At 46.4% G+C, this 23914-nt stretch overlaps 2 protein-coding genes across 6 annotated transcripts in view; one reads left to right on the forward strand and one right to left on the reverse strand.

Annotated features, from left to right (window-relative positions):
- FNDC9 (fibronectin type III domain containing 9) overlaps positions 1–17442 on the forward strand; it is a 34298-nt gene extending 16856 nt beyond the window's left edge. The window contains exons 1-2 of one of the 2 annotated variants that reach the window (XM_005437002.4): positions 14176–14989; positions 15961–17442. In XM_005437002.4, coding sequence (XP_005437059.1) covers positions 15968–16630 — 663 coding nt within the window. In that variant the 5' untranslated portion in view covers positions 14176–14989; positions 15961–15967 and the 3' untranslated portion in view covers positions 16631–17442. Of the gene's footprint in view, positions 1–14175; positions 14990–15960 lie in introns of those variants that run through there. The other variant, XM_027802074.2, reaches the window with a different exon arrangement.
- The window catches only part of CYFIP2 (cytoplasmic FMR1 interacting protein 2), a 55222-nt gene that overhangs the window by 7124 nt on the left and 24184 nt on the right, over positions 1–23914 (reverse strand). For all 4 annotated transcript variants that reach the window (XM_055717586.1, XM_027802071.2, XM_014278193.3 and 1 more), the window contains 15 exons: positions 23582–23748; positions 23147–23294; positions 22656–22809; positions 21951–22107; positions 21118–21214; positions 20481–20557; positions 19393–19501; positions 18923–19042; positions 18057–18256; positions 17473–17560; positions 8650–8793; positions 7025–7115; positions 6224–6354; positions 3074–3146; positions 2467–2561 (listed from right to left, as the gene is read on the reverse strand). In XM_055717586.1, coding sequence (XP_055573561.1) covers positions 2467–2561; positions 3074–3146; positions 6224–6354; positions 7025–7115; positions 8650–8793; positions 17473–17560; positions 18057–18256; positions 18923–19042; positions 19393–19501; positions 20481–20557; positions 21118–21214; positions 21951–22107; positions 22656–22809; positions 23147–23294; positions 23582–23748 — 1851 coding nt within the window. The remainder of the gene's footprint in view (positions 1–2466; positions 2562–3073; positions 3147–6223; positions 6355–7024; positions 7116–8649; positions 8794–17472; positions 17561–18056; positions 18257–18922; positions 19043–19392; positions 19502–20480; positions 20558–21117; positions 21215–21950; positions 22108–22655; positions 22810–23146; positions 23295–23581; positions 23749–23914) is intronic.

The following is a 23914-nucleotide window of genomic DNA, read 5'->3' on the forward strand; positions in this document are numbered from 1 at the left end:
TGTATCGCTGTGCAGAGGCCAGATTGGGTCTGGGATCCCTGGATCTGTTAAATGCAGGAATGATATCACCGGTTTCATGGCACGCACTTGCATATGTTTGCTTAGCAAGTAAAGATTTATTTTATCCAGCCTGTTTTTATCGCTAAAGGCTGCATACTTTCTCTCTACTCACCTGCTCCAAGCTCTTATGGGTACAGATTAGCATCTGCACACACTAGTCTATGATGGCAAAATGGGGACACATTAGAAGTAAAGCCATTTCAAATGCAAATCAGGTATTAGCATTACCTTTTGCTAAGATATACTGATAGAACAGGTACTCTTAAGAACAAACTAGTCCAGTGCGATCTTAGTATACCGTTTCTGAAGAAAACTTGATCTAGAAAGGGATGTATCTGGCTTTCAAAGGATGTAGTGCCACTCAGTTATGCACATTTACAGACAGAATTTGGTTCTAAAATTCATCATTGTAAGATCAGTCCTTGATACAGGACTACTACCATCGGGGTAGGTATCTACCGTGGTGAAGGCAGCTGGAGAGCTGTTAGTCTTGTGGCCAGATCTGCCTCACAGTCTGGTGTCCCACCGATTTCTGAGATCCGGAGAGGAAGGGTGCTCTCGAGAGAAACTGTCAAAGGATGCCACTGTGCCAGCTCAACTATTCCCTCTGTCTTCAAAAGGATAGGCTCCCATTACTTGCAGTGTAATGAAAAAAGTCAGACTGACCAAGCACTTCTGAAAATCCCTCACTAAATATTTCTATGATCAGCATTAAAAGGGAGAGGATTCTTTTAACGAACCACTTTGACCCCCTTGGTTCTTTATGAATCATCTATCAAACAGCTGCTGCTGGATTCTCAAGGCAAAACAATTACTTATAATAATCACTGACAGTTTTCCTACCACTGCACAAATCCAGTTGTGCCATTCCTCTTTTACAGCTTGTTAACTGGCAAGCTTGCCAGAATCGTACCCAAAGCCTGCAAGGACTGATGGATCCCCACTGACTACAGCAGCCTCTGGCTCAGCCCCTTCACAGCATGCAATTACCGGAAACGCATAGGGCCACCTTTTGGGAGAGGAATCAAGCAGGCAACTTCTGCTCAGATTCTGGACAATTGCTGAAAGGCACTTATGCATCCTGCAGGAAAAAAAATCCTGTATGGCCTGTGTCCAAAACTGCATTTCCAAAATGCATGTCCAAAACTGCATAAGGAACAAGCTTGGAAGCTATGGAGGCACCTATAGAAAGTGACTCTTGTGTTCATTTACACCTGAGCTCAAAAAAGATCTGGTATTCTACCGTACCTGCGTGATGAATATGGGAACAGTTTACGGAAAAAGTAATTTTTAGCAGGACATGAAATACCTTTTGTTTTCATCACCATCATAACTATGGCAGGGATAAGCAACGAGTGGACTCTAGTAGCAGATTTCAATGATGATTTTGCATGGAAAGAAGGAGAGATAGAAAGACCAACACAAAGACACAAAAACACAGAGGTGAATTCTTTTTCTCGAGTGTCTCCTTTAAAAGGAAGTCAATGGGAAGTGAGAGAAATGTCTACAAAGTAAGGCAAAGCCCTCAGTTATCCAGCCAATTTCTTTGTTTCATATGATTTCCAATGAAGCAAAGCTGAAAATGTCCTTGATTCATCAGAAAAACAATAAAAAAAATCAACAACTTTCTGCCTGCCATAGATCTGTCACCTCATGCAACTGAGTGTTTTTTCCATTCCCTCGGCAGTACATTACAGAAAAAGAATGTTGATTAATTTAATACTTTGAAAGATTTTTATCCCGTCAACCCCACTAAGTAGGCAGTGGCAGTTTGGCTATTGATATCAACCGAGCTCAAATTTTGCCTATTACATTGACCGATCCACAGAGGTATTTTTAACAGTACTAAATTTCTGCACAAGAGATCTTTTCCAAGCTGAGACCCACCTCAAGAAAACACTTAAATGGAGCCGTAATTTTAAGCATGTGCTGAAGCTCTAAGCATGTACTAGGAGGAAAACCATTCTCAGATGTATTCCTTGACAGGGATGAGCTTAAAAATGGACCACACTGCAGCCCTAAAACGGGATTCCCAAAAGTGAAGGCAATTGATGAAGTCAGGGACAGCCTTGCAAAGTTACCCCGCAAACCACCCCAGCAATTCTCCATCTTTTTAAAACGGAGCAGGAGAGTTTTTCAGAGTTGTTCTTATTCAGAGCTGGCTTCAAGCACGCTTGCCTCGCAGCTCCCCACCAGCTCTCCAGACTGGAGGCACCAACACACCACCTCTGGACCCGCTCACAAATTTCCCTTCCAAGTGTCTGCTAGGGCAAGGATTCTGATTTTCTTCCGACTGGCATTTTGGAGGGGTGTGTGTGTGAAATAGATCACTTTCCCAAGGCCAAACAGGCCATCTAGGGACTGCTACGAAACTTCAACAGCCATCCCTTTCAATGAAATCCTTACCTGCGGAGTGCCCAGCCTCTCTATTAAGGGAACCAGGTGAAGTGGGGCATACTTGGCTTCGAGACGCTTCATGCGCACCTCCAAGCGTTCTCCTTCTGTCAAGCGAGCAGCAAACAGTGAAATGAGAGGAGGAAGTGGAGACCCGCAATTTCCGCTGAGTTTGCTCAGAGCTGCCCCCCAGCAACCATCCAACGAGCCTCTGGATCAGTGAGCCAAACCGAGAGCAAATGAGGGAACCAGTGATGCAGAGAAGGGAGGGATGTGTGATTGCAGCCTCAGCAGCAGCTTAATAACACATGTCCAAAAGCGTGTCCCTGTTACTTATCACTCCTGTTGAGATGGACATTTCATGCTGTCATTCTCCAAAGAGGCTGTGAAATGGCTTTAGAACCTTAAGGAACCCCCAAACTGGCTAAGGTTTCAGTCTGTAACTAGGCTACAGAAAATGAACCCTTGGCGTTTGTTTCCACCTGACTTTCGGCTGTAGCCACTTATCTATTTCGAGGGGGAAGCAGGGCCAGAACCAATCCTCAGCAGAAATGGGAGAGAAACAGCTTCTGGACAGAGACCTCTGAGTCTGTCCACTGCTTCCCTCTCAGCTTCTTACCTTTGATGTAGACCCTGGGCAAAATATTTTGGAAGGGAGCAGCATGCAGCAAATCACAAACTTCTTCCTGGGACTGAGGCAGGAAGAAAGAAAGATAAAGTAAGTTAAAAAACACCTACAGGGGTTGAGTGTATGGTTCAGGGGCCTGGGCAACGCTACAACAATTCAAGTCTACGGCACCTATTCAAATCCAACCCAGCTCGGTAGCAACTCCAATGGTTTGAATCTAAGTGAGCTAAAACTGGAAGGAATACCTCTCAGCTTAAGCCAGGAAGTTTCTTTAAATCAAGTAATTTAGTTCCTGCCTGTAGAAGGCCAGAGCTTTATATTTGTTGCCTGTCCCACTTACTAGCCCTGCAAGTCAGAGGGGATAAAGAACACGGACCTTTCTGTTTCATCTTACCCTGGTGACCTCCTGCTGTTTGCTCGTACAGAGGAGATGCCCGGGTGGAAACTACTCTCTGGCTTAATTATTTTAGGATGTGTGCACGTAAAATACACTGATGCATGGCTCTATTGCAAATAGGTACATAATACATTGGTCTGAAATTATTTGGTTGTTCATATGGTGTTCTCAGCCAGGGCCACCAGACCAGAATCCCAGTGGTGTAGGCACCACGGAGAATAATACAGAAGTCCAGAGAGGAATAACATCATGAGATGCCACCTGAGAGAATGCATGCCGATGCACTTGAGAAAAAATAATCCCAAACACAGATGCACAAGGAGAAGAAACCTAGAAATAGGCAGGTGGAGACTGAGGAGCGATGGCTGACAATACATTGTATACAAGTCTGCAATGGGAAACAGCAGCAAGGAAACCAAAGCTGTTTAACACAGAGGCATTGCATCACAACAAGGCATTAGTTTGCTCCTACAAAAGTCTAGTTCTAGGACATGCTTTCAGTTCTGAGCTTATTGTAGAGATGTAGACACACTCGAAAGCAGGTCATGACAGCGCAGCAAAAGATATTTGGGCGCCAGATGGAATGACTCGGCTGGGTCTGTTTGGGATGCACAGGTGGATACCCCACCTTCCAGCCAGGAGGGAGGGGACAGTATGGAGCTGCAGGAGGCTGTACTGGCACATGGATGCTGGGATGAGAGCGAGTTTGTCGGAGTGCAGTTTGTGACACAGTGCTGGAGGAACAGAAACAGTCCGGGGTCCCTCCATGGGCAGAGAGATACTGATGCAAACAGAGTGTGCCTGTCACCTTGGTCATTTTACTTGCAAAACACTATTTGTTCCTAGATGAATGTTCTTTCACTGCTGTTTTCCTCTGATAGAGAGTATTAGCACCATTTGCAGCCTGCATTCACCTGATATCTGTCCCAAATTAGTCATGTTATTAATAGATGCCCTCCACCAAGGCCCATTACCTGAGAGTAAGAATTCTGCTTACGAATTTAGTCCCAAGGAACCCCTTACTCCTCAAATTTAAACAATGAAAACAGGGTAGAATGGTGCAGACTGCACATCTTCACTAGAGCAGTCCAGCAAATACCACCAGCCTTGGATCACTCTGACAGCTATGAAGATAACTGCACCGTACAAGCAATTGCTCCTGCTGCATAAGAGCTCCATTAGAGGGAAAATCTTGTTACGTGATGGCTCTACACATCTGACAGCTTCCAGCAAGCGAGTGCCTGCTGCGTGCAAAATGGCTTTATATTCTGAATCTCTTTCTGTGTGGAAAAACAAGGGATCAGAGAGGGGGAGAGGCTCTGGCTGGCATGGGAAGTGGGCATGCATGGACTTTGATGGGCAGCCTTCCTAAAGGGACCCCCAAATTCTCACCATCTTGTTTTCTTGAATTTCTGCTATTCTAAAATGCCAGTATACTGCTGATGTACAGCTCCTGGGACTGGAGGAACATTTTTGCATCGAAATGAAGGATTTCTAAAAGAAACCACCATGTGTCCCTCAAGTGTCCATTTAAAGACGGGACGGAAAAGGCAAATGCAATAGTACATCCAGCATAAAATCCAACACTGAGAACAGCAGAAAGCAGTGAGGAAGCCACAAAAGGAACAGAAACTGCCAGAATACAGTTGGCAACTCTGGTCATTCTATTAAATAAAGCCAAGCTGCTAGGTGATACACATCACTAGTTTTAATCTTAACACAACTACTGCTCACTGAAGGCGTTTGATACACCATATCAGGAACTAAAAATCTCTGTATCTGGGGTTAAAATGCAAAGGCAAGGGCAGAAATATTCATTTTGAGGACATGCTGAGATTTTTAGTTTTCCCTGTGCTTGGATAAAAATCGGAATCTTTGAACTACTTTCTGGCTTTGCTTGAAAATCCTATCTTATGCTAGGGAAGTCTTTCTGGAATATGTCTGGAAAAACTGAAACAACCCTGCCAAAACCATTCTGACATGAAATACGCATTTTTAATGTAAAATTGTGTTGTTGAACACTCCTTGGTTGGCTCTAGGCCAAACTATGAGATAAATTCATTAGGAAGTGAACGTATCGTGTGGAAAACTAGAAGCTAAGAAGATGTGTGACACTCAGCCACAGCCTCTGCCCCATACCAGAAAGGGCATCACATGAGCTGAGAGACTTGTATATGTGGAAAACAGTTGTGCAGGGGAAAACACCACGTCATCACTCCGGCTAAGTTTTCAGTGAAGATAAGTCATAGGAAATGTATCATCAGCTCTTCCAAGATTTTCTTCCTGTTGGATTGCTTTATCCTTATCACCATTAGAATCAGCCAGGTTTCTTTCATCATGCTGGCACCCCAAAAGAGCAAAGGGCTCAGATCTACTTCTCACTGTACAAATACGTATATAAAGAAGTATTGATCCCTGCCCCAGAGAGCTTACAATCTAGAAATAAGCTCCAGTTGGCTTCATTTTTGAGAAGGATAGCTTTGGGTCCAAGAATTAAATCTAGATCTTCCAGTATTCAGATTCTCCTTCAGCAATCCCAGATGTCAGTGACCAAGCACCAATGCACACCATCCCCATGGACATGCCCACAGACCCCAATAACACAGCCCCAGAGAGACCCTGAGCACATGAGGAGCTGGAAAGTAACATTTCCCAAACTCTTCTGCTGGAGAACCCACTTCCACTTATACTCTCAAGCTGGCAATTTCAAGTACGATCTGTTGGTGCAGGGGGTTTTGCCTTACCAAAGCCTGCTCGATAAGGAGGCAGAAGAGAATGGCATTGCCCACTTCTCTGAGGCTCTGGAACACATCAGTCTTCAGCTCTGCATACTCAATGATGTCCTTCAGCTGATGGTGGAAAAACTCCAGGATTCCTGAAAAGACAAGGAAGGACAGTCAGAGAAGCAAGAGCAGAATCACCCTCCAATAACTTGGATAAAAGGACAATCAGTGCCTGATACTTCCCTAATCACAAATTGCAAGCTGTAATTGCTAAACAGATAGGTGGAGACCAGCACTGGGCAGAACTAGCACACAGTGTCTTATCCTGCTTCCAGGAACCCTTGGGAAACAGGGAGTAATAACTATGAAGTCCTTGGATTTCCTCATCAGAGGAAAAAAGAGATGCAAGACTGTAATGGATGTCTTGGTGCTGGCTCATGTATACCAGCCCGTTTCCCCATCCAGCTGAACGGCAGACTGCAGTCACGCTGCAAAAAACCTTTCCATCAACTAAGCAGAGCTTTTGAAAAATATCAGTGAGAGCCACAAGCTTACGAAATCATGAAGACAAAACAGAAGCTACCGGAAGACATTTCCTTATCAGCCATCCGTGTGTTCCTGTTGGAAATTTCCTGGAAAAGTTTCCTATGCATGTTCCAGTGACAACAGCAGAGCAGCTGAAAGCACATCTCACCAGCCTGGCTGCATGTTGCACTGGCACGTCAGGTGCCAAACCTTGTTTAATTACGAGGGCGTGCCTGAGTGTATGCTGTACCAACACGTGGGTGAGCTCTTGCTCAAGCATCTATCTGTAGCACCCACCTGGAGAGCCATATTCATGTCTTGGCAAGCGGCATATCTTGGGCATTACTTCGATCAGAGTCTTCACATACTGCAGGATGGTGCCTTGCAGCTGTCGGAGACAAAGGGAGGTTAAGCTGGAATGATAGCTTCTCCTGGTGTTAGTTTTGAAAGAGGCTGGTTGTGGACGGGTCCAGATCTGACAGCACAGGATGAAACATCAGCCGGAGTCCAAGAAGGACTTGTTTAATTTGGAATTCACTCAACTATAAAATCCAGCCCAAGTGTATGGAGTTAGTGCTTTTACAGCTTCCTCCCAAATAATAAATCAGAACTTCATGGATTTTCAGCTTCAAAATGCAGCTTGCTGCGTTTGCTTTATTTGAGGCTGAAATCCAAACAAGGTTCAGTCTTAGATCCAGCTGGACTTGGGCTCCTAAGCCAAAAAGCATTTCACCAGAGCTACTAGAGGAGTCATTCCCCAGCACAGGAAATGCTCCTTCCACCTGAGGAATGATCACCAGATAGAGCTTAAAAAAGAATTTACATGTATGTAGAAGCAGTTTCTGCAGATCTGATGTACTGAACTAATACGGGCAAGAGCAAAGTGTATTTCTTAGTTAAAAGCACTTGCTGTCGTTTGGAGTTATATGCCTGCAACCTGTAGATACACTGTATGGGATTATGCACTAAACACTATTTAGCTGAACATAAAATCTTTGTGCTGAATCTTGAACAGCAGCTACAGTGTTTTGAAATAAGCGACACAAATTACATCTTCAGTAACTATGGTCCTTTACAGTAGGGAAAATGGATATATGCTTGAGATTTTCAGTTTTACATTGTTTTGTTAGGCAAGTTCAAAATGACATCTTTGCAATCAAAACAGAATTCAAATATTTATAATGAACGTAAATTGTTTTTCCAGTAAAGCAAGGGTTTAAGTAGAAAAGCACGACCTGAAAAATCATACATTTTTGCACACTCCCTCCTTCCTTGTTAATGCTCGGTACTGTTAGTGCCTTTAGGGTGCACATGAGATCATTTCCCTGTGGACATCACATTTCTCTTCTGAAAAAGAGAGCGCTAGAAAGCAGATAGGACTATTGGCAGCCTGGCTTCAGAATACCGATGGAAATGGACATTACGGCTTGAATAGGGACTCAAAAAATTGCCGACTCAAAAGTTTTGGTGCCTGCCCTCTACCTTCCTGCAACCCTTCACGGGTATCACGGGGCAGTGAGGCAGAATGCTCCTGTGCTATTGCTGAGCCTGGGCACCTGCCTGGAAGGTCTCCCGGGCAGCACAGGCGGTGCTGAGGGACCGTGAGGGTCGCATCCTGCCTGATCACTTCCCAGGGGCTTTCAGCAAAGCAGCACACCAGCAGCACCACCCCCAGGGGTAGGTGGCTGATCACAGTTAACACTTCAGGGTGGTGGAAACGCTGCATCATCCCGCAGGAATTCAGTGGGATTCCTCAGCAACAGTGAAAATCAGACCGTTAATACAAGTGTTTCAGTGTGGATCAAGGGACTTGAAGGTACCCAGATGCGAACACCCTGAACCCAAAGCCCAGGCTGACTGTCCCGCCTGGGCTTCTCAAGGCATCTAGGTCTCTCCATTGCCAGGGTTAGGCTCAGAATTACCAGGCTCTTGACGATCTTCAACAGCTCTTCCATGACCACTGCGATGCCTTGATAGCCAAGAAGCCTGCAGATCGTCTTGAAATGAGGTGGCCCCACAAAATTGCGGTAGGAGCTATAGATGTGACTGTAGGCAATGTTGAGAGGCTGAGAAATTAGAAGCACAATGACAGTTAGACAGGGGCATTTACCAGACCTGTAAGTAGTTCTCTAGGCACAGTATTATGTTCCATCACTCCAAATAATTTTTAAGAAAGAGAAGGAGAAATAATAAATACCCACAACAATTCCCATTTCTTCTGCTTCTTGTGGCAGAGGAGATTGCTTTTCTTCCTACATAGTCAGATACATTCTAATCTCAATACGCTGTCACATCACAAGGTTTATTACCATGCTATGTAGCAACAGCACTTTCATTCCCAAGGTACTCTCCCACACATTCCAAGGATTTCAGTTCACTGGGCCTTTGACTCTTCAAACTAAGTTCTTCTCTGCTAAAACAAAAAGCTTTATATACAGGTAACCATGGGCATTTGCTTTAAACGAGGCTTATTAAGAAAAGTAGGAACAGCTGCATCTGCGCTTAAGGGCAGCTGGAAGAGACAGAGAAAAGATCCTTTTTGCATCCTGCAGAGCTCCACATCAGCCTCTGTACTTAACAGTCATCCCCATGGGACTGTGAAAAGGGCAAGAATCTAACCCTGGTCTAGAGAGAAGAGTACCCCAAAACCCCAAAAAGTCTAGAGGACTCTGACCCCAAAAACTTTCAGCAGCAGAAAACAGAAAGTGATTTCCAGGAATGCATTCTTATCAGTGTAATCTTGGAAATGGGGAAATTGCTGCAATGCTTTATCACTGGAAGCATTTATAGGATCCATTTGGTGTGAGGGAAACAGAAGTAGGGGGAATTAATTCACTTGTGTGATCTGCAAAAAATATACTGAAAATCAGATTTAGCTGAGATACCACATGCTCGGCTCAGGCTCTGCAATAGAAATGGTGGCGTCACGATTCCGCCCAGCAGTCTCCCCCGACGACACCTATAACTGCAGCCTCGGTAAGCAGCAAAGAAGCATGTTCTTGAAAAGATTCTGGCATGCAGTGCCCCTTCCAGCAACACAGTGAAACCCCTGGCTCACGTTCACCAAAAGATCTTTCTTAAACAAGCAAAAGAAAACAAATTAAACTGTATCCCAACCGTGCGGTGCAAGGCTGACTGCTTCTTGTGTGAACGCTGCACGCCAGAGGCACAGCGCATCCTCCTGCAGCAGGGAGCTGGCTTCCCTGCGGCTGCTGCAGACCCCACTCCATAGGGATCCCCTTCCCTGCCAGTAACGGAGCCAAGGGAGTGGAGGGACCAGGGCACTGAAGAGCTTAGGGTGAAAGGGAGCAAGTGCTGAAGCAGCAGAACGGGATGGAATGCTGCCTATCCTCCAGCACCGCTGCTCCCAGCAATTGCAATGCAGCCGCTCTTCAGTTGTCCTCCAGTTCTGACTCACTTCCTCGAAATTTACTTCAACACTTCATTTGAGTTACTAATGAGTTACAAAGTGATTTGCTAAAAATCAAAACAATATTTTCTTTTCCTCTCAGATATGGAATTTCAGCAGACTGATGTACTGATTGCGCTTTCATAGACTTGTCAGTTGCTTTACTCAATTAATTGTCATCTTGTTACTGTCCCGCTGCTCTGGTCCAGCAGCTTATTGTCTACTGTAATTCCTAAGTGCTCCTTGAAAAAGCTAGCAGAAAGAAGACACAGTTAGAAAGTTCCCTACTTTTTGTACACAGTTCCACCTCCTGGTCCTGGTCGTTGAAAAAAACCCTTTAACACTATAATAATCTGCAGAAAGGCTACCTTGGAGGGTCTGGAGCATATTCATTCACAATGAGCATGAACTTCCTCTCCCATCAAAAATAAACAAAAAGGCACTGAGTAAGTACAGGCCACAGGTTAAAAATTATTTAGGCAGGCAGAAGCGTACTTTCAAAGCTCCTTGGATGCCAGCTGCTGTTAAGAGAAGGGCATTTGAGCATCCTGCTTAGGCTTCCATCTGCATCCTCAGATAACCAAGTCTTTAAAAATCTATTTGGTAGGCTGATCCAAAGCCACTAGATATGCACACTGATACCTAGGAAAACAAGCAATAGTGGATATTTTGAAAAGTGTGTCTGTTTAGACACCAGGTAATGCCCAGCCTGGAATATTTGCCGAATATCTGGGATTATCCCAGAGGGAAGCCTGTAACCTGCCAGGGCCCCAGCCCAGCAACACTCCCACAGGATTTTGTTGCTGTGGCTTTTGCCATGCATCGCTCCAGCCCCAGGCATCTCCAGGAGGTGCTGTGCTGCAGGGGTGAGCCAGGCTGCCCCCAGTGCCTCCCCATAGGATCCTTTGGCCCGTTACTTCCCCACAGTTAGCACACCAGTGGCTCATCCGGACTGGGGAGGGGGAACTAAACATCCCCATTTCAGTGGGCTCATGAATCCACACTCATTTCTGGAAGCCTCTTTGCTATTCCACGGCTAGGAGATGGGTCTCCCATCTGGGCACGTGCCATGGTCCGCTGAGATGAGCTACTGCCACTTGTGGAGCAACTGGTCAGACCTTCCCCATAGCAGGGCTGGCATTTTGCTGTAGGGGCAGTGAGCACGCAGCCCCCCACCCCGCAGCACTGCCTTGCCTCTCAGCAGGATAATGGGGCTGGAGAGTGGCTTTCAGGCAGGCTTTTCCCTCAGGTGGGGGTCTCAGCAATAAGCTGATTGGGAGAAGACACATTTTAGGATGTGCCCTGGCTGCAGGCACACGAGATGATTCATCCCTGCCTGTCTGCAAGATGAGGTAGGTTCATCGAGCTCTCTCTCCGCAGAGCCACACAGCGCATCAGCAGCAGGCTTGCGTCTAATAATAATACTCTGCCACCAATTAAAAATGTAACTCCATTTAAGGGTGAGATACACAGCCTGGGGTAAAGACTGTAGGATGTAAAAAATGACACCAGTGGGTATTTTAAGACAAAACAGCTGAAGGTACAAGCTGGCTGCATGGCACGGCTAGCTAGCTCCCCCGTGCTGGGCTGCCTGCGGCCACCCCCTCGGAGAGCCAGAGCAAAACCCCCAGTCTTGCTGCCCCCTGGGAGCAGCAGCTGCTGAAGACACTGTGGAGGTCTGCCCCACCTCTGGTTTGGGGCCAAACGGGCAGGTTTTGGGGCTGGGAGGCCGGGAGCACAGGCACGCTGGGATCTGCAGTGCAGCGCAGAGCTCCCGGCATCCCGCAGAGCCCAGATGTCCCACCCTGTGCCCAGGGCTCAGGGCCGGCCAACAGGGACAGCTGTCTGTACTTGGGGGCACGTGGAGAAGGCCCCCACGTTGCTTTGGGAGCTCAGGAGGTTACTAGGGATGCTCCAGAGCTGATTCAGCAGCAAATGAAGCAGAACAAAACCCAGTTGTCATACCCGTGTCTTTGAATTTGTTTGTTGGCCGTCACCCAGACCTGTCTGAGCTCACCTGAGGGAAAGCAGGGACAGTTTTATCCAATAAAATAGATCAGAGAAAGAAACAAAAGATGTGCCTGTGCCAGAACCCCCTTGGAAAAAAGCAGAACTTATGAAAGAGGAATATACTTAAGAGACAAAAAAGGACTTGCACATAACTAGTCCAGGCTCCCAGCCAACCTAACCTCAGCGCGACAGCTGAGATGGTGTCTTAGAAAGTGAAAAACAATTCTGACCAGAATTGTCAGAGGAGGGTCTCTCAGCCAAGCAGCCTGAATATGGCCTGGTTCCTTCCCCTGCCACAAGGAACCTTCACTCTCCCTAGAAAGCTTTTACCATATTCAGCTGCATCAGTCGAGACCTTGATGCCAAAAAATATTATTTTCCCTAACTGGGATGGACAGGACATACACAATGCAGCAGGCATGTTTATATACTGTACTGAGGCTGTGTCTGGGTATATTCTGTGTCTTAGCGTAACGCTGTGCTATACCAACTACTGATTTTCAGGGACTGTATACACTGCTATGATTTCCCAAGCTGGTGGCCACGGCAGGCCAGGTAGCACAGCCCACGCGGTCGGTCGGAGGGGGATCAGCAGCCCCCGCTGCCAACACCTCCTGCAGCAACCGCAGCTCTGTAACGCCTTTGTGCTGTTGCTGCAGACATGGAAGCAGAAAATAGCATTGCTCCATCCCATTCACACGCCGTAACTATTTTTACAAGCGCCGGCAGCATGCACTGTCCTTCAGGTTACATCTGCCTGCGTGCTTGCTAAAAAATGGGGGGGGAAATTCAACCAGGGAAATGGAAGCTGGGATTTCCAGAAAGTCTGATGTGACCCTGGGTCTGGCAGTGCCAAGAAAAAGAGAAGCACTTGTGAAAGTACGTAAGTGAAGCCCAATCTAAAGCATTTACAGCGCTAAGAAGTGGTCAATGAGCAGTAAGTAGTGGGTTGCTAGTAATTTTGCAGCTTTTTTGTTAGAGGCTTGGCAACCTGCTGTTTTGTAAGTGGCTGAATGACAGAAAACGGCTCATTTTCTGCCGGCCACCGGAGCACAACCGCGGTTGCATCCTCCGATGAGGAGTGAAGGGTCCCAGGCAGGGCCACAGCTGAGTCCACCTGCAGACAGTGCTGGAGCAGTCCTGACACTGGCATGGTTTTAGCATCTTCTCATCCTGGGAAATGAGAATTTCCAGCACCTCACCAGTGTAAACTGGTGCAAGCTTGATTTTGAGAGCAGATAATACCAACACCACTGAAAATATTGCTGGGTTTTCCTTTGAGCTAGGCACGCAGAAAGGTCAGCAGGACCCTTTGCTGGCCTAATCCAGCTATTCCTGTTTTCCTGTTTCCTCCTTTCCTGCTAACACATCTTATTTGTGAAAATTTTGAAGCGGCTATGAACACTGATAAATTCAACAACCCAAATGCCGTAAGAAAGCAGTTCTCTCATGAAAACTTTACCACCTCATGTAATCCACCTTTCTGAAGCACGGATTTATATGCTCAGCTCTCTCCCTGCAGGGAAGGATGTACTTTACTCACAGCATGGGACCAGCTAAGAGCTCTCTATCCACCTGCTCTTGTAAGCAGGACCAAGCCATTTAAGAGGCAGGAAGCCACCTGGGAGCACTTTCACTTCCATCCCTGCCCATAATTATTTTCATCTCTGCTCCCAGTTTTCAGCTCGCTGGCAGCCACAGCTCACACACAGAGACAGAAGGGAATACAGATCTTGGAAGACAAAACCAAAACATCCAGAACTGCAAAACATAAATCAAAAGCAAGGGTTGCATGTACTCCCCAGGCTTGTAATAACCTCTTCTGATGCAGCTTGCATCAGCTTATCACTGTTGATATTTAGAAGATCTTTGAAATGTTGCAAGCACTTTTCCAGGAACAACATGGAATGGGTAACTCCAGACCCAGACCCAACATTTCTTCTGGGAAAGTTCCTCTCTTGAATACATTTTGGCTTCAGGGAGCAGCGAGTCACTTGTTCAGAGCCTCTCCTTACCAGACCCAGTGCCACGTCTGTCCCCTCCTGGCCACAGACTCGAGCTGCTCCCCTGAAACACCGCTGGCACTGGCTTTGCCTCTCCCTCCTGCCCTCTTGCCAGACTAACAGGCAAATCCCTGAGCTGTCTACAAGGCAGGGGCATTCAAAGAAGAGCCTGTCTTAATCCCACAGGAGTTCAGCAGGAGCTCAAGGTCTTTGCAAACCCAGTTCCTATTCCCATCACACAGTTTAGAAAATATTAAAAAGCTAATGGACACTGCTGCAGCAATTAGGGATAAAAATCCACTGCTCACTGGCTTTGGCTTAAATCAGTAGTTTAAATCTGCAAGAAATCATAGAATGATAGATAAAGCCCCTGAATGCTAAATTATCAATGTGTATTGCAGGCCAGGATCCCAGATTTAACATCATGTGCCAACATGTCTCTAAGACCCTGCCTGGGGGGCAGTGATGGTCTTGCTGGGGGACTGTGGATAGTGGGGAAAAAAAGAAAACCCCAACCAACCCAAACACGCCAGCAAACAAAATTACCTGGCTTGTTTTTTCCACTCAGAGACACCTATTTCTCTCAGGCAAGAGCTTTTAGGGATAACATTCCCAAATCACTTGAAGATGCCTGCCCATCCTTTCTTACTGGTTGCTATGGTGAGAGATGACGGAGCCCCAGACGGGTATAATATGAGGCAGTGCGAGGGGAAGGGATGTAGCAGAGGAGGGAGACGAGCGGTGGGAAGAGGGGAAGGTGCTGCCTGGGGCCACGCTGCTCACCAGCACCTCACCAGCACCTCACCAGCACCGCCGGCCACTGCGGACCTGCCCAGAGAGGTAAGCGGCTGCTACAGGGCTCAGCGATGGGTGTGCGTGCTGTTCTGCTTTTCATGTAAGAAGGGTTAAAACAGTTAAGAGGAGCTGATTTTTGAGTGAATGAAAGGAAAGTTAGCTATACTAAATGAGAGAGGAAGAAGGACAAAACCAAACCGGTTCTATTGCATGGAGCTCTTGGCTGGTTGGGAGAGAAAACCCTGCAATGAGGCTCAAAGAACACTCTGGGGATCTAAAGGAGTGATGTATTAATTTGTGGCTGTTTCTAAACAGTAATTTGTTAGTGATCAGCATCTTTTATCTGGGGGAGAGCTTTGTACTTATTATTCATATATTTGTATTTCCCTAAAGGTGTTGATTTTACATTTCACCAACCTTTAGATTTCACATTTAAGATTGTGATATTACAGTGAGATGCTGCAGGAACAGGAAGAGTTTATGCTCTATTAAGCAACAAGTAAGGTACAGAAAACGCAGCAAGCAAACCAGTGAATTAATCATTATGCAGCTTTTTAAATGGCATTTAGGTGTAAAATCAAAATCTCTATTGGCAGCTTCACAAGGCAAGCTGGCGCTAGTTTAATGATTAGTTTATGTTAATCACACTTGCAGTACCCTTTCTATTCCATGGTAAACGAAAGAGCTAAAAAAGCTTCCTATACAGACAACTAGTCATAAAGAAGAGATTTTAAAAAAAATCTAACTAGAGCATAAAGCATGTCCTATGTCCCCGTTGGGTATTTTTGGTTATGAAGTAGGGTGATACAGTACTCTGGGAACCAGCAGGATTCATCTTTTGTAATTTTAGCCATCTAAGATCTAGCATCTAATCTAAACCCAATCTAAGAGCCAGGCATAGTCCTGAGTCCAATCTAAGGGCCAGTAAAGCTGGTGGGAAGACCCCACTGATGTCAGTGGCCTCTGAGCCTGTACACAAACCAGGCAACTCAGCCTCTCCCTGCATATGGTTTCAGGGGCACAATGAACATCGAAGTGCAGAACATCACTTACACCAGCGCCACCGTCTCCTGGGCCATGAACAACCCCTGTCCAGAGAACTACTACCACGTCATGTACCGCCCCAACTGGAACAGCGTCTTCGCTGGCTACTTACGCCAAAACTTCCACCGCGAGGAGCGAGTTCCTCACCCCCTCAGCTCCCTTGTCCTCCACCGACTCACCCCATCCACCATCTACGTCCTCTGCATCACGTGCAAGAACTCTTACCCCTCCAGCAACCACTGCACCACCTTCCACACTCTGGACAAAACCCCTCTGGTTTTTGGTGGCTCTAAGCATGAGTCTACCACCTCCATGTGGATGGTGAGCAGCCTGCTGCTCCTCTGCTTCATTGCTCTCCTGGCCTACGGCTGCCTGCAGTTCTGGTCGGCACGATGCCACCGGGCTGCGAGGCTGAAGCACCCCGATGACAGCCCTGACGAAGCCGGTGAAGGGAGCAGCTCGCTGGAGGGGCCACTGAATGACGGACTGAGAGAGGAGCTTCTGGAAGTCCCCATGACCACAGTGCTAATGCGGAGCTCCAGTTTCATGAGGGAGAGTCCCTACAGATCCCCTCACTGCTTTTTTTCCTATAAAAACAGCGATGATAAAAGGGCCATCTTGCCGCAGCACGGCCTTCAATGAGAGCAATATCAAGACAGACCCTGCTTAGAGAACCCTGTTTGGTTCGCGCTGCTCTTTCCCAGCTCCTGCCAACAGGACTGTCTGTGTGTCCACGGGGGCTGTCTGTCCCAGGGTAGAACATGAGGTGGGGGCATTGGCTGCAGGGAGAAAGATTTTTGTCAAGCGACAAAAATATTCTCATTTGCTGAGGGTTTTTTTAAAAGAAACCGATTCAGCTCTCTGGGAAGGGCCAGGCTTGGCTGACTGTAATGTCATTAGCTAATCTTCATCAGTGCTGTAGATTCACTTCAGAGTCATCAATCAACATGCAAAAGAAATAAACTCCACTCAAGTACTTTCACACTTGAGTGATGCTCCACCAGCATCACACTCCAAGCCCTCATAATGCCTGTATAAACAGTCATCACAGCCTGACAAAAAGAGCTTTTTGTCAGTATTAAGTAGTCTACATTTGCACAAAGTATTTTAGTAATTCCCATTTTGAACTACAAATGGGATTCCTGAAGCGGTACCTAACTTGGGGAGGAGCACTGCTTTGGAGCTCCAACTTGGTCTCCTCTCTGCACATTTAAGTGGATGCGACTTGGTCTCAGCGTAAACGCTAAGCACAGAGCAGTGTCAGCATCCCTTAAACTGGGCATGTTACGGAGAGGAATACAGGAAAGTAATAGCAAAAGCACACTGAATCTGCTTCTTGCATGGCTTTTTGGTTTCACACAGCAACACAACCCTGCACATTTGCACCCACCATTCTGTTAATGAACCAGTTCTTGCATTTCTTTCTTCCTAAATAAATACTTCCAACATCCATCCCTTCTGGCTGCTGTGGCTCATTTACTGACCTTGGATCCATAGAGGTAATACGGCTGAACATTGGCTGGCTTGTCCCGCTGGGGTTCCTGCGTGAATGGGATTGCTGTCCTCACAAACCTGTGGCACGCACGGGAGACGGGAGGGAAAGCTGTCAGAGCCCAGGTAACTGTGTTGAGTGCGGATACAGCATGGTCTGGGTGAACTGCAGTTGCAGACTAATTACCAGTTCATCACCTGAGCTACACAAACTGGAATGCAAACTCCTGCCCCAAACTATTGGTGGTGTAAAAGATCAGTTTAACCTACCAAAGGTGAGTTTTTTTCTCCTTTGGGGCAGCCAAGAAACCCATATATGAGCAGCTGCCACAGTTCTGCTGCTTAGTAAACCAACTCTCTAGACCAAGCTAGTTCAATCACTAACTGCTGCTTGCATTTGTTACTAACATTTCCAAGGGGAGCTGGTGGGCTTTAACTTCATTTACAGTGTAACTATTGCATCCCATAAGGAATGCAAACCTCACCGCAATGCATGTGAGTGTTACGTGGCAGGTTTGACATTTTGGAGAGAAAAGCAGGGTCTCCAGATGCCCCCTGCGTTGGTCTTCCTCCTCACCTGTTGGTGGATCCATTGTAGCAGTAATTGGGTAGAAAGTCAAAGTTGAGTTCCCAGAAGACGTGGAGGGTGATGCGCCCATAGGGTGCGGAGACATTGTGGTTGGCCTCCCGGAACATGGCATCAAAGCTGTCCAAAGTCATGTGCTTGCACAGCAACCTGTGAGTCAGGCGATTTATTTCCAAGAGCCACTCCAGCTCCTGCAGCACATAAAGCAGCAGCAAATGCAACCTATTACCAAGCTGACAACAGAAACAGCTGATTTAATTGCCAGGGGAATGATTTTGTATGCGCACCTACACAGAACTTTCCAGGTGAGGATGCAGAAAATGCTAAAGACATCAATTTAACTCAGTGGCCAAGGCCAATTGCACCTCCACTCAGGGGGGTCCTGGTCCAGTGTCTCGTAAATCTGCAGGAAGCAAAATTAATTTGTTCCCTGCTGAGCACTGGCTGGCTTTCACAACAGAGTCCTCCAAAGGTGGAAACCAGTAATTTTACACTACTTGACTCTGATGCTCCTGTAAGGTATCAAAGACAGCAAATCCTGCGCACACCTAAACGATGTCTCAGCCACCCTCAACAGGGGAAAGTCAAGATTTCCTTCTCCCAGGTTACAGGACTCTCTTATATGAACTCTGCAAAATCTAACTGCTGACTGTCACCTTGTGATTTATGCAGATACTTAATGGTCCAATAATGCAATAAAAGCTGCATAAATAGTAGAGACTCAGCAGCATAAAGAATGAAACACGGCTGGCTGAAACCTGCTGTAGGTGGGACCGGAAGCAGAAGACAGTTGGCTGTATATCCATAGCAGCACATTGTTGTCTCTGTTCATACTCACAGTCAATAACAGTTCTTACCACTATGGATGTCAGGTCCTCGCTCTCAAAGCGGCTAATGGCCTGGTCTAACGATTTGTACATTGCTGCTGAGATGCGCTGGGTAATGAGCCTGTTCAGGTCGATTGATCTACCCAGCAACTGCAAAAAGAAGAGATGATATTTGCACGCTATATACAGATGGGGAAAAGGTATTTAATTTTTTTTTTTAACAGACGCAAATTAAAACCAAACATCCAAGTCTGCTTAAATGTGAAAGTGGTGATGCAAATGCCTTCATTGAGTTTACAATTACTTAAAAGGGAAAGAGGGAAATGCGGAGCACAACTCATTTTTCCCTCGGGCCCCATGCCCTCAGAGCGGTGTGTCAGAAAAGGTTCAACCCTTCTCATTGCAGCACCGACTCTGAGCCCAGCACTAGGATCCAACCACCAACAAAATGATAACAGACCAAGAGCTACGAGTACTGGAGTGTACTGCTTGCAGCATACCTGAACGTGCCTCTGCTTGAGCAGTGTTTCGTAGCGGTTGGATGGTGGGTATGGAATAATCACTCCATAATTCTTACATTCAGCCCGGAAACGTTTGTCCAATAAAACACTGAAAAAAGGAATCAGTGTCAGAAAAAAAGAAACATACACTGTCAGCTTCTCTCTGGATCTTTTCCAGGGTTGTTTTCATCCTTCTTTTCATCTTGCTTTGAATGCTGAGAAATTCCCACACACTAATAACTCTGCTCACACCACTAAATCACAGAGCAGCACTTGTTAACTGGGGACTGCCATGCTGTTGTCCATCATTCTTGGTTTTTATGGATAAACCATTCAAAAAGATAAAAGACTCTGCTGAAAGATATCACTAGTGTCAGGTACTGGGGTGGTCCCACAGGCACGCTCCCTCCTTAAAGATGTGCTGTGGGAACATCTGGTTGATTGCTCTCCTTCTGCAAGGCCAAATGTGATCTAGAGACAAAACTCCTTGCAGACTTACACCAAAGACTTGGTTCACCTTTGGGGACATGAGGAGAACTCTCACTAGAGTTCATCCACATTCTTTAAAGGGGTAAGAAGGAAATGTCACAAAGGTCTAGCTCCCCACAAGGAAGCAAGCGACTCTGCAGAAGTCCTGCAGGCAGTTGCTCCGATGTGTGACCTAAGATACTGAGTACCCTTCTAGCTTTTACAAGTCCTGCTGCTTTACTAGGGTGAGGACAAGTAGGTATTCCTATTTTTGTAGAGATGGCAGGCTTCCACTTACCTGCCTGGTACACAAAGTCAAGCAAGGATGTGTCTTCGATAGGCTCGGTTTGCTTTGCTGCTGCTCTCACAAACTGTACTCAGACGGCTTATTAGGATGCCAACTATTATTTTTTCACTTTTTACCATATCTCCCTTGCCACCATTAATTCATTTTCCCCATCTACATTGGTCTGACATGGTCAGCCAGCTCTGTGGGACAAGGATGATCTATTTTGTTATGTCTACTTGAAGCGGCTACTCCCTGAAGGAAAACCTTTCAGTTAACAGCAATTTGGATGCAGCGATATCATCAATCATCATCATCAGCCAGGTTCTCCTACCTGCCAGCCATTGCTTTGTAATAGGCAAAGATCTGATCCGCCAACTTGTACACAAATTGATCAAAGCACAAATTCACCTAGGGGAGAAAAAAACAGGACTTTGTGAGGGTGTCACCAGCACAGAACAGCTCCTTCCTACACATGCAAGATCAATGTAATTCAACTCAGAGCTCTAATTTAATATGTACATGTATGATACACTATCTAAAACCAGTCCTGCAGTTCTCACACGCTCAAGGTAAGCAGAAAATTGCAGTTACATTTCTCTCTTACAATTTCTGCATGTTCTTACAGGTCCTGGTCCCCCATCCTCAGTCATCCTTCTCTCTCAGGTATCTCCGGTTTCTCATTTTCCTCTGATGTCTCACAACCCTCTGACCATCAGACAGACTCCTCCATGCCCCCAGTGTCTGACAGCCCTTGGCTTCCACAGTTCCCCATGGGTACCACTAAGATCAAACCCTGGATCAACAGGTCTGTAAGTTCTCTGGAAAATCTGACCTTCTGAAAACTTTTCAGCGTGATGGGGTATTTCTTTCAGGAGATGCACTGAACTGCTAGATGGGGCTGTCAAACAGGTCAATGTGACCCCAGTGAGCTGAGCTCTTTCTGTACAATAAAGATGAAGAGAACTTACTTCAGCTTCAATTTCATCATACAGGAACTGCTTTTTGAACTTGGTCAAGGCATAATATGCGCTGTCATTATAGAGGTCCAAGGGGTACAGTACATACCTGAGGGCAAGAAGACAGATCATGTCTTAAATTAACTTTGGGGCATATCAGCATAAACAAGCCAGTGTATGTGCCTTGCTTGGTGCTAAAAGAGGCTTTTCTCTGATTGCACTCCTGTCACTTCCACTCCCTCCAGCCCTCAAATACTCCTTCTTTGTGCCCTGCTGGAAGCACTACAATAAAGCTGGATTTGAACTGCAACTTGTTCAATCAACACTTGCTCCTTCTCTGCCCTTAAAAAAGCTTCCATCCTGTCCCACTTCACAGAGTGCTCTGACAATGGCCATAAAATGGAAAACAATGTTTTCCTAATGAGGAAGATATTAAGAACATTATTAGATTTGCATAACAGCAATTCTTCATTATTTATCATATATATATATATATATATAAAACCCCCAATGTGTTTAGGTGCCTTAGCCAGGGCCCTTTGGTTGCCCATGCTGTCTGACTGCTGCATGCAGATGATGGTACCACCAAGCAGTGCCCACATCAGAACAGAGCAGTTGCCAGCTGCTGGTTTATGACACGTAAGTAAGTGCCAGCGCCAGGAACCCACCCGTGTGCGACTGCTAACGAGGTATTCATACAGCACAGATTCATGTAACCGCAAGTCAAAAAACATCTATTTTCCCTCCCACATCAAAAAGACCGTTCATCAGCAGCCTACCCTTCTCCCAGAAAAATCCCAAGCCCCACTGCATGCACAGTCCCAACACAGCCCATTGGCTCTTACTCCATCATGGAAGGTTCTTTGGTTTCCAGGATATGGTCCGTGAGGATCCAGGGCATGGACATTTCAATGGGGAACTGGATGCGGCGGCCCATGGTCAGCTCCAGGAAGAATTCCCGGAACCAGAGCTGGGACAGGTCACAGCACTGCTGCAGCGCTTCTGAAACACAGAGGAGATGCCCCGGCAGGAGGGCACCCACGTTACCCCCAAGGAGGTGGCAGCGAGGGAAGCGCACAGGACACAGCTGCAGCCTCACAGTGGACTGGTTTTGGGTATGAACATATTTCTAGGATGTCTGTTTTTAAACCCAGACCATGTCCATGCTGGGTCTGAGCACTTTGTAATGGAAGAAGAAAGAAGAGATCATTCCTCTTGCTCCAGAGCTCCAAGGAGAATATTTCTATGGCTCAGAGTCATTCCGGAAGATTTCTTCTGTGCCCAGTGGCTCAGAAGTTTGTTTGGGACAGAAAGAAAACTCCAGCCCTAGAACATAAACTATCCCCCGTGTCTGTTTGTTATTGCTCCCTCACTCCTGTTTGCATAATGATTAATACCTAGAAACATGCCTGAATCAGGCAGAAGTAGAACGTTTGGGAAAAAATCAAGGAAAATCTTCTGCACAGGTCAATGAGGAGCAAACCTGATCTATCTTTGCTTTTCTGAGCATGCAAGAGTTGGATTCAAGCCTCCCCCTGCTGTAACCTCACCGCTGATGTTGAGAAGGTGGGTGAAGAAGAAGGACTGCTTGTGGAACTCCTCAATGGCCAGGACTATTGGCCCATCCAAGCTGCTCCTCAGAGTCTTCTTTGAGCCACTCTTGTCTGCTATGAGGGACTCCAGCATGGTCCGCACCATGTAAAGCTTTGGAAGAAAGTTGACATGCAGTTACAACTCTCCAGGGAGACACCACCACACACAGTCATGGTGCTCTGCAACAAAAAATAACACTCTCCCAGGTGGCTAGTACTCTTTGCACCCATAAGCCACCATCTTTCTGAGCTATAGACAATCACATCCCTAAAAAAAGGACGCTTTGGGAACTATACAACAAACAAGGCATCAAATCAACACTTAACACACAACAGTGTGAAGACTTTGTGGAACAGACCACAGAAACAGCTGCTAATCCACAGCTAGGAGATTCCTACACGGCTGTAAGACCATTAATTCCCCACACAGGAGACGGACATTTACATACCTGCGTACTCGATGGTCCTACTGCGCGTCGTGGGACTTTAATATCAAATCCACCTTTAGGATCCTTCTCACCTCTCAAGCAAGGATCATTTGGAGGCTCTCGACCTCCCTCCCAGTCACAGATTGTCTTCCGAATTGCCTGAAGGACACTGGAGTGGATGGGAGAGGGAAAGTAGTGCTTAAGCTTGATTCTACTTCAAGATGAAAATATTCACTGCTGTGCACATATGGAGGAAAAGTATCTGAGGTGGGGACATACACTGTCCTTACTGGGGGAGACATGGCCAAAAGTCACCTTGGGAAGAGCTGCTGGCCAAGGTATGTTGGCTGGTTGTATTCCCTGAGGTGTATACAGGGCCATGCGCTTATACAGTACGAATGTGTTACACGGATAAACACCCGGGCTTTGCATGACATTCAGGAAGGACAGACTGACCTGATCAGAACATTCTTCTTCTTCCTGACCGCCTGCCTGAGCGGCTCTCGCAGGGTCACCTGGGCAAAGTCCTGCAGGGCTGCGTAGATGGTGTTGCGGATGGCTTGGTTAAAGACACTCTCCATCCGGCCCATCAGCACTTGCAGACCTTTGATCATGGCAATTACCTGAAGCAGAAATTAAACCTAGGTGTATTAGCTATTTTTCCATTGTATCAAGAGGTCCATAAATCCAACATTAACAGAATTTGGGACTAAATTAATTCTGCTCAAGTAACTTGGGTCGGGTAATTAGGTGGCATCCAGCCAGGGTCAACCCATCACACCTACACCC

Source organism: Falco cherrug, chromosome 8, assembly GCF_023634085.1.
Source record: "Falco cherrug isolate bFalChe1 chromosome 8, bFalChe1.pri, whole genome shotgun sequence".
Lineage (NCBI taxonomy): Eukaryota > Metazoa > Chordata > Aves > Falconiformes > Falconidae > Falco > Falco cherrug.